At 43.7% G+C, this 10,805-nt stretch overlaps 1 protein-coding gene across 1 annotated transcript in view; it reads left to right on the top strand.

Moving 5' to 3' along the window:
* HSPBP1 (HSPA (Hsp70) binding protein 1) overlaps positions 1–10,596 on the top strand; it is a 28,466-nt gene extending 17,870 nt beyond the window's left edge. The window contains exons 7-8 of the mRNA XM_033961237.1: positions 5,686–5,797; positions 9,700–10,596. Of these exons, the coding sequence (XP_033817128.1) occupies positions 5,686–5,797; positions 9,700–9,780 (193 nt within the window). The 3' untranslated portion in view covers positions 9,781–10,596. The remainder of the gene's footprint in view (positions 1–5,685; positions 5,798–9,699) is intronic.
* The last annotated feature ends 209 nt before the right edge of the window (positions 10,597–10,805 follow it).

Here is a 10,805-nt window from a genome sequence, read left to right on the forward strand (position 1 = left end):
TACTAAAGTGTGTGAAACACTTAATGTGCAGTTAAGACCCAGAAACAGTTTACTGCGCATCCATGTTAAAGAGTTTTGTGCCTGTTTTCGTGCATTGCTGAATATTTTTTTGTGGGGGGGATGAGTGAGCATAGAATCTTTAGGCAGCTACCGTGTTACACTTACCACATGCTAACTGGCTAATGCAGGATTAATGTGCCGCTGCTAAGCTTATCTTCGCAGAAAGCAAATTCGACCACGTCTCACCGCTTTTGGCTTCCGATAATCTCCAGAGTCCACTTCAAATGTGCCTGCCTTACTTTCAAGATCCTACTTGGCATCCTCCCCCCCCCCCCTTTATTCCTCTTTCTTGGAACTCCTCTCACCCCAATTCCACCAGATCCACCTAAAAACTGAAATTTTCCTTTCCCTCTCTAAAAGGCGTCTCCCTTGTAAGAAAACTAGGTTCCTCCCTCCCTTTTAGAATCACTGAGCTCTGGTACAACCTTACCTTCCCACTTAGGAATCTGAGCTCCCTCCAACTCTTCTGTAAACATCTGAAAACCTGGTTATTCTCAAAAATGTAACTCTTCCTCCCTCTCTGTTTACTCTAGTCCTCTAAATTTCCTCTTCATCTATGAGACAAACTTGGTTCTTTTTATTACATAGAGCTTTTTGGACCCCTATACGTTTGCAAAAATTAGACAGTTCTAAGTCCAATAAATGCTGGCACTGTAATCTAGAACCAGGGACATTAGATCATTTATTGTATCATTGTCCCTATATTAAAACTTTTTGGAATTCAATTTGGCCACAAATTAATAAAATGATGGAAAATCATATTGCAATATCATATGATACAATATTATTTGGAATGATGATGAGAAAAAAAAGTCAAATTTCACCAGAAAATAACAAGCTTTTATTAATAATGACAGGGGTTGCCATTCAACATATAACCAATAATTGGAAGAATTATAATAACCTAAATTATACATTTTGGTGGAATACAATATGTCACATATTTAAAATGGAAAGAACAATAGCAATACAAAGAGGGACATATACCAAATTCATAAAAATATGGGGGCCATTGACAAAATACTGCAATGAATAAATATTAAGATTTCTCTTCTTCTTTTCTTCTTTTAAGTATCTTTTTTATGACACACATAGAGGGGGGATAATGAAAATAATATTTACATAATATGTTATAATATGTTATACAATATGTATGAATGAAAAATAATAAAAGGGTGGGGGGAGGGAGAGGGGATATAAATATATTTAGAATATGATGTATTAGATATAAAAATGAGATTGTGTATTTATCAATTGTAATTTAATATTTTGTACATTTTATGTAAAATTTGAAAATTAAAAATATTATATTAAAGTAATAAAAGGGTGGGGGGAGGGAGAGGGGGAAAATCAAATTTAGATATATAATGTATTAGATATAAAAGTGATACTATGTATTTATCAATTGTATTTTAATATTTTGTACACTTTATGTAAAATTTGAAAATAAAAAATAATGGAAAAAAAAAAATAAATTTCCTCTTCATCTTTCCCTCCACTGGAGTTCCTTTCCACCCTAATTCTTGTTAACCGTGTCGAGCTCTGCGAATGTTGAGATGATGCGGTATACAAACCTAAGGTTTAGTTTAGGTAGTCTTGCACTAATGGGAACACTGGCATATGACCTGCAATGGGAAATAGCAAGAAACACCCTGCAGGTAGTGCATTAAAATCCTGAATGTGTCAAGTGCAAAATTTAGCATGGATTTAGTAAAAGGGATCCCTTCATTTTGGTATTCTTTTAGATATTATGAATAAGCCTCTTAACATAATCTGCCCTGGGCCTGTTTGGGAGGTGCCCAGCAGTCCCCTCATGTGGCGGCCCCTAGGTCAAAGACCAGTGCCCTAACTGAGACCAGCCCTACCTGCGTACGTTCCGGTTCAGCAGGAACTTGTCTAACATTGTCTTGAATCCCTGGAGAGCGTTTTCCCCTATAACAGCCTCTGGAAGAGTGTTCCAGATTTCTACCTCTCAAGGGTGAAGAAGAACTTCCTTACGTTTGTACAGAATCTATCCCCTTTTAACTTTAGAGAGTGCCCTCTTGTTCTCTCTACCTTGGAGAGGATGAACAACCTGTCTTATCTACCAAGTCTATTCCCTTCAGTATCTTGAATGTTTCGATCATGTCCCCTCTTCAAGGGAGAAGAGGCCCAGTTTCTCTAATCTCTTGCTGTACGGCAACTCCTCCAGTCCTTTAACCATTTTAGTTGCTCTTCTCTGGACCCTTTCGAGTAGTACCGTGTCCTTCTTCATGTACGGCAACCAGTGCTGAACTCAGTATTCTAGGTGAGGGTGCACCATGGCCGGGTACAGCGGCATGATAACCTTCTCTGATCTGTTCGTGATCCCCTTCTTAATCATTCCTAGCATCCTATTCACCCTTTTCACCACCGCCGCACATTGCATGGATGGCTTCATCAACCTGTCGACGAGCACTCCCAAGTTTCTTTCCTGGGGGGTCTCTCCAAGTAACTCCCCTGGCATCCTGTATTCATGTATAAAGTTTATGTTACTGACATGCATCACCTTACACTTAGATTCGCCACCTTCTAGTCTTCCGGAATCCTCCCCGATTTGATCGACAGATTGGCTATTAGTTGAAGCAGTTCAGCTATAGCCCCTTTCAATTCCTTGATTACCCTTGGATGGATGCCATCTGGTCCTGGGGATTTATCATTTTTAAGCCTATCAATCTGCTTGCATACCTCTTCTAGACTGACCGTCAACCCTGTCAGTTTCCTGTCGGCATCCGGTATGTTGTGTATATCCTATTCGGTAAATACAGACGCAAAAATATGTGTTCAGTTTTTCGGCGATGGCTTTGTCCTCCTTTAGTACTCCCTTTATTCCATGTTCATCCAATGGTTCCCACCTCTTCCTTTGTATGTCATTTCCCCTTAATATATCGAAAGAACGGCTTGAAGTTTTTTGCCTCCTTGGCTATTTTTTCCTCGTAGTCTCTTTTGGCCCCTCTTACCGCTTTATGGCACCTGCTTTGATGCTGTTTGTGCTTTTTCAGTTTTTTACCTTTTCCATTCCTTAAATGAAGTCTTCTTGTCTCTGATCGCTTCCTTCACCGCTACAGTGAGCCACGCCGGTTCCTTGCTCTTTTTCCTCTTGGATTCCTTGTTGATACGCGGTATATATAGATTTTGCGCCTCAGTGACTATGTCCTTAAAAAAGGACCATGCTTGCTCTAGCCTCTTTACAGTGTTTATCCTCTTCTTAATCTTCTTCCCCACCATGAGTCTCATCCCTTCGTAATTCCATTTTTGGAAGTTCAGCGCCGTGCCCATTGTTCTGGATCGCTGTTTCGCCCCTGTGTCCAGGTCGAAGCAGATCATATTGTGATCATTATTTCCCAGCGTCCCTTCTATTTCTAAACCTTGTGCCAGTCCTCGTAGTCCATTTTTAAGTCCAGAATTTTGTTTCCTCTCGTATTCTCCATGACAAGTTGTTCCAGGAAGCAATCGCCTACAGCATCCAGGAACTTGGTCTCCCTACCGCTGCTGGAGGTACCTAGGTTCCAGTCTATCCCCGGATAATTGAAGTCACTCATGATAACATTGCCTCCCTTGCAGTTGCATTTAATCTCATCCGTCATTTCTCCATCAATTTCTTCGGACTGCCCTGGATGTCGGTAGTAGATGCTGATCTTCATTTCCGTTCCATTTGTTCCTGTAATTTTGACCCATAGAGACTCTAACTTATTCTTCGTGTTCTCTCCAGTAGACTCAATTCCCTCTTTGATGTATAGGGCAATGTTCCCACCTTTTTGAGCCACTCTGTCTCTGCGGTATAGCTTGTATCACGGTAGCACAGACGTTTTCCTCGTTCCACCATGTTTCCGTGATGCCGATGATGTCAAGGTTATCTTTTTGCGCCATAGCTTCTAATTCATCTTATTCTTTAGGCTCCTTGCGTTTGTGTACATACAGTTGAGTTTGCGGCCTGTTACTCTCTTGCATTTCCTTCCCTCTTGTGTCCCTTTCGATCTGTCAGGATTTCTGTCTTGCTTATGATCCGGTGAGACTTCCCCGCTATCTTTCTGCACGGTATCCTCTGGGTATACCGGTTCCTGAACCATCGACTCTGTCGACTTTCTGCTTTCCCCTTCTTCCTAGTTTAAAAATTTCTCAATTTCTCTCTTGATGTTGCTTGCAAGTAGCCTCGTTTCGTCTCCGTTGAGGTGGAGTCCATTCTTCCTGAATAGCTTGCTCTTCTCCCAGAACGTTGTCCAGTTGCGCAAGAAGTGGAATCCTTTTTCCTCACACCAGCGCTACATCCACATGTTGACTGCTTGCAGCTCCATCTGCTTCTTGTTGGCCCTGGGCACCGGCAGGATCTCCGAGAACGCTACCCTCTGCATTCTGGTCTTCAGCACTTCCCTGTTGTAGTTCCTGTTGTTCATGTTGTTTGTCCCCACATGGATCACCACCACTGTATCTTTCTCTTCCACACTGTCGATGATCCTGTCGATGTGGCTCACTATATCTTCTATCTTGGCTCCTAGTAGACAGGTCACCAGCCGATCCTGTCTTACTCCCGCTATGTGGCTGTCGATTTGTCTGATGATGGAGTCCCCCCACAATGATTGCTGTCCTCTCTTGCTTCTCTAGCCACAGGTCTGTGTCCCTGGTGTATTTCTATCTCTCCAGCTGTAGGTCCATGTCCTCTGTGCACTTCCATCTTCCTGGCGTTGGCTTGCACTGGATTTATCTTCTTGTGGGTTCCCTCCGCTGTTTCTAGATCTCGCTGCGGCGTCACCCATTTCTCCCTTATGGCTGTCCTTCAGATGGTCCTCACTCTCTGCAGGTGTATCTCGGCATTTCCACTGTAGCTGGTGATTTTCCACGGCCTCCCTGTATGCCTTCTCAATGAACTTCTCTAACTCCTGGACTTCATCGATGGTTTCCTCTGTCTTGACGTTCTCTGCATCTCTGTCCTCCTCCTCCACTGCTCGAAGTGCTTCTGGTTCCAGTATTCTGCCCTCCAGGAGTCTGACTTGTTTCTTCAGGCTCTCCAGTTTCCCGCATCGAATGCATACATAAGACCGCCTCCCAGAGGGGAGGTAGTCGTACATATGGCAGACAGTGCAGAAAATTGGGTAGCTCAACTTCCTGCTTATGTGTTACTTATCCAGTGGCATATTAAGAGGGGGAGAGGCGGGGGGGCAGACCACCTCGGGCACCTTCTTCTCTCTGCTCCCCCAACGCCATGCTCGTGCCGTCCCTTTCCTGCCCCCTGTACCTCTTTAAAATCTTCACCAGGGAGAGCAACAACTCTAGCCTGTTGCTTGCGCAGGCCTGGCTCACTCTGAAATCACTTCTGGGTCGTGGGGCCACAAAATGATGTCAGAGGGAAAGCCACGAGTAGGCAGAGAAGCTTCTCGCACTGGCAAAGATTTAGAGGTAGGGGGTAGGAAGGGACGGTGCGAGTGATGCCGGGGGTGGAGAAGGGGTGCAACCTCACCTCGCTACACTACTGTACTCATCTAATCTGATGTAGACATTTTATTCTATACATTTGGGACCCAGTGGACTATAATGCTTTAGTTTTAATCTGACCTACACATTTATACAACGGATGTAACAGGAATCTAGCCCTGTCTGTGTGTGTTTCAGCCTGGTGACGGATTTCCCTCAGGGGCTAGAGGAGTGCCGGGCTCCAGAACTGGGTTTCCATGAGTTGCTGGTGGAACGCCGCCGGCTGGTGCATACGCAAGAGGAATTTCAGGTATGCTGAGGGCCACAGGGGGAGGGAGGAATGGGAAACGGAAGTGTGCTGTGTTTGTTTCCCCTCTCTGGCTACGTGGGACAGTGTGAGAATACACACTCCAAAATAATGAGATTGGTTCTTTTCTTAATGCACTTCCGCTCTATTTGGATTTTTGCCAGGTATGTGTGAAAATCCTTCACCCAGCGCAGAGAATTTAAATGCCATTTAGAGCAGCGCTCTCTGGTTTAGATTTTTAGGGTCTATGAGCAGCCATTAAGAATACGCACTCCCTCGTACTATGCAATTATAAAGAAGCAGAAACTATTAATTTAGCTACTGCATAATGTGTTAAAGACTACTTTTCTTTATAATAAGCACCTTTGCTTTACTTGTGCACTGTCTGCTTCCTCTTCTCTCCAGAGTGGGAGGGAGTGGGAATGGAAGGCAAGCTGTGGATTAATTCTCTGCATGTCGAATGCAGCTGTGATGGTCCCAGAGGCACGGAGCTGTCCCTTCTGGGAAGCTTCTCTTTGCACTGGTCCTAATGTTGGCCCATAACCTCTTCCATTCTCTAAACTTTATAAACCACTGGATCCCATAAAGTTCAAAGCAGTGCACGTTCATAGCATTTACCTAAACAGAATCGTACAAATAATCCAATAAAATCGTTAAAAGACTTCTTACGAACCAGATGATTTCTGAAATAAGAAAAAGAAAAGTTTTCAAACCTTTGCAAAAATAAAAATGTATTATTAAATTATTATAAACTAGTGTTTGAGCCTCCTTCCCTCACGTGTCCCATATTTTCCCTTTCAGCTTCCAGCCCCCTTTTCTCACATGTCCCTGGCGCCTATCCATCACCGAGAAGCCCCACCCTTCCCTGCTGCAAACAGAAGCGTCCCTTTCCCCCTCTGTGGCAGCAGTTGTTTTTATTTTTGGTTTCGGCCGGGGTTTCTCCCACTCTTCCTCCCCTTCCCCTTTTGCCCCCTCTCACTGGTTTGCTCTCCTGTTCTCACCAATTTTCTGCTTCGCTTTCCCTTTCTCTTCCAGTACCTGTCTTGCTGCCTTTTCCCGGCCCCCTCTCCTATATTCCCTTGCTCTCCCTTTCTCTGTCCGGTGTTAGCGTTTCAGACCTGCCTCTTTCTGACTCTGCAGCCTTCTCACTCCTGCCCACAGTAAATGGAAGCTCAGCCTCAAAGAGGAAAACAAAGCGCGACTGGCGGCTGAGGCGGCTTCTTCCTGCCTAATCCCTAACAGACTTCTAAAATTAGTACCAGCGACCGGAGCACTTTTAGCTCTCCATCTGGGCACTTTAATACTTACTGAGCCTTCTTGGCTGCCCGGGGAAGAAGTGGCTACTCGGGGCAGACAGACAGCTCATAGGAGACAGCTGCAACTGAAGGGCCGGGAGCTCACGAACTGCTCAAGCTGTGCTGAACGTCCATGTTCCTCCCCAAAGCTTGCGTTCAAGCTGCCGCGCGCCGCAAATCGAACACGGCCATGGAGTCGGACACCACGGCGGCAGGGAACACGCAGTTGTAAGTGCGCATGTAAGTCCCCCACAGCCACCTCCGCCACCGCGAAGGGGAGGCCATGGTTAGCCCGGATGGCATGGTCGCCGAGGAGCCGCGCACGATCAAAATGGCACAATACCTGTCCAAAAAGAGACAAGTTCATCAGGTTTGGCATGCAAGAGGTGGATGTGAACATCTCGGTCGAGTTCGAAAAGCAGAGACACTGGATCTGGGGCTTCCGGTGTGTTGGCAAGGATCGGATGATACCTGGTGAAATTTGGCGGCCTAGCAGTGAAGTCATCTCAATCTGGACTTTAATCCGACTGTTCTGATTTATATTTTCACTTTTTTTTTTTTCCAGTTTATGTTTTATTGTTAATTTCATTCATTGATTTGCCCCTTGTTTTGTTTTATTTTTAACATTTAAATTTCTCCAAAATTCTATTGCTCAATGGTTCCTCCTTTCTGCAGTTATTCTTATCTCTTTTCTTTTCTACCTTTCAAAGTCCTTAGATCAATGTAGTCTTGTTAGAATGTTTATTTTCTTATTTTTTCTTCTATTTCTTACTTTTATTACTCAACTAATTGTTATTTTTCCAGTTACTTCAGTTAGATTGTGAGCCTTCAGGACAGTAAGGGAATTTCTAAGTACCTATTCTTTATTTATTTATCTTATTTTTATTGTATCCTTTAATGTATATTTCTCTGTAAACCTATATTACTTATAATTTTAATGCACACTATTGTCTATTTTCTGTAAACCACTTAAAATCCTAACAGAGTTTAGCGGTATATAAGAAATAAGAAATAAATTACATATTATAGAGGGTTATTAGATTATTTTACATCAAGACAGACTGATATACCAAAGAATTGCTTTGTGTTCTGTGTTTTGACAAGGCCAAAATATTTTCCTGTGGGAGGAGCCTTATTTGATTTTAATGATATACTACTCAAACCGAAGCATTAGAGTGGTTTACAATCCTAAAAAATATCTCAGCATGCAGTAAGTGAATCCTCACATTAATCCAGTGGCATAGTGAGGGATGCCTGGGGTGGTGGTGCCCTTCCCCCACCCTCGTCTCCACCCCTGCCACACACACCTTCTCTTTCCTTCCCTTCCCCTGTACCTCTAATTGGAGTTCTTGCTTACGATGGTCAATGATGTGCTCCTCGCGACCCTGTCAGCTCTCCATTTGACGTCACTTCCTATGCACGACATCCGGAAGTGACGTCAGCAGAGAGCCGACGGGGTCACAAAGAGCACATTGTTGACTGCCGCAAACAACTTCCACTAGAGGTATGGAAGAAGGGAAAGAGGTGAGCGCTGCCACCAACATGGTGCCCAGGGCATACCACACCCCTCTTACTATGCCACTGCATCAATCCAACCCACCCCAGAAGTACAGTAATTAATACTACCCCAATATAGCAGTCATTCAATTGCAACCCTCATTATCAAATCCACTCACTGACAATATAAAAAGATTCAATAAAAACTGTTACCATAGCATTCAAACTCGCATGACTTCCCAATACAAAAACTCTCATTGAAAAGCCACAAATAGCTCTGCATGGATTTCAATTCAATTGGCAGCTTATTCCACAAGCTAAATCCTGCATAACAAAATGCTCTTTTCTATGGATCATAATCGTTGGGGCAGGGTGCGCAACCACTGTCCGTAAGAGTTGCAGCCCAATCAGGTTTTTAAGATTTTTGCAGTGAATATGCATGAGATTGGTTTGCACGTACTGTTTCCATTGAGTGCAGACACTGTAGATCTCCTGCATATTCATTGTGGAAATCTTGAAAGCCCGGCTGGACTGTGGCCCTCAAGAACCCTGGTTGCTCACCCCTGCCTTGGTGTAGAGGGAAACGTAGAACAGCTCATGGTTTTGCTTTGAGTGCCTGCTATTGGACAGGTAAGTTAGGGGTCAGTGTAGAGAAATTAAGCCTGTAGTATACCAACAAAGGGAACGGGGGGAGGTACTGGAACGAGGAGCTGGAAGTTCACAAAAAAGGAAACGGCATAGGCCCTTTCTGATGTGGTGTGTGTTGTGGGGGCAGTTGAAAAGGAAGGCGCTGGCAGGGCTGACACATGGTTATTATGTTTCCTAGACAAATTTTCAGTCTTGTGCCCCACTCAATTAACTTGAAGGTGCCACGATTTTGATAAACTCAACAATTATTTAAATTCCATGCCTCCCAGAACAGGCATGGATGTACGATCCTGATTTTTTTTTTTTTTTCCCCAGATCTTTTTAGTCACCCCTGTCTTCATCATATTGTAAAGATCCTTGGAAAAATCTCACCTTGAGGCAACAGCCTGTCTGACAGAGAGGCTGTTGCATATAAGACACACTCAAAATCTTTCACACTTTTTTTTTCTCTCTGTGTTTCAATAGGAGGAACTAGAATTTTGTGAGCGCTTGTTGCGTGTCTGCTTTCAGGACTCGCCGGAAGAGAGCCCTGGCATGGATCGGTGACTTGACATCAAGGACTCTTGTTCTCCCTAAGCTGCTTTAAAAGAGCTACCTGTGATGGACCCTGAGGTGGAAGGAGAGCACAGGTCCCTCTCTGAATTTTCCGATTAAGTTCAGCAGGGGGTGGGACTATCCAGCCAGGGAAGCATGCTTTCTCCTTCCAGCCTGTGAAATCACTTTAGTTTGGTTGCTATACTTGTTCTTGAAACCAGGACATTTTGCCCTCTCTGCCATATTGCTTAGTTTCTCTTGAATTCTTGAGTTGCTGCATTGTATATTTCTGTTGCTGTTCGGCCAGGGGAATCAGTCAGCTCTTTGGGGTGAGGGGAGGGGAGAGACTTGCAGGAATAGCAAAACTGAATTATTTTTTTTTAATTATTTCCCTTCCCCTTTAAAAAGGTTATCCATCTCGACGTTTATCAGTATATATCATCTGAAGTGCTGGAAAACTTGTAGTGGAGTGATACAACTGCTAAGCCCTCATTAATGGAAACATCTGTCTCCTATTGATGATGTCATGGTTTGGGGTATGATGTCATCAGCGAGACAGGTCCCTCTCCCACAACACTTCTTATAATCCACTTTTTGATACTATCTGGGTTTATGTGCACAAGTTGCCCCATTTGCTTGAGATATTGGAGGGGTTGGGGGGAGCGAAGGTGAAATGGGAAGAAACAAACTTTACCAGAAGACCTCATGCCCTCCATGGCTGGGAGACATGTAACCACTGGCTCGAAGCAAAGGAAAGAGAATTTATACACAGAATTCTCAACCCTGTGTTATTTGACTTAATAAAATACATCTTTGATTTATCTCTGAGAGGTGACTTGCGTGTCTTGTGTTTCTGCTAAGAGCACATTCGGCTAGCTGCCAGGAGGGTGTTGGTGGTTTTTTTTTCTATGTTCAAATATGTTTTTTAAAGTATGTTGAACAAATTTATATGGAGTTTCTTTGTTTACATTTTCAGTCTGATAAATGAATAATATAGTGTGGCTTTATCATCTGAAGAAGGGTCCTCTGTGGTCCAG

Source organism: Geotrypetes seraphini, chromosome 10 (genome assembly GCF_902459505.1).
Source record: "Geotrypetes seraphini chromosome 10, aGeoSer1.1, whole genome shotgun sequence".
Classification (NCBI taxonomy): domain Eukaryota; kingdom Metazoa; phylum Chordata; class Amphibia; order Gymnophiona; family Dermophiidae; genus Geotrypetes; species Geotrypetes seraphini.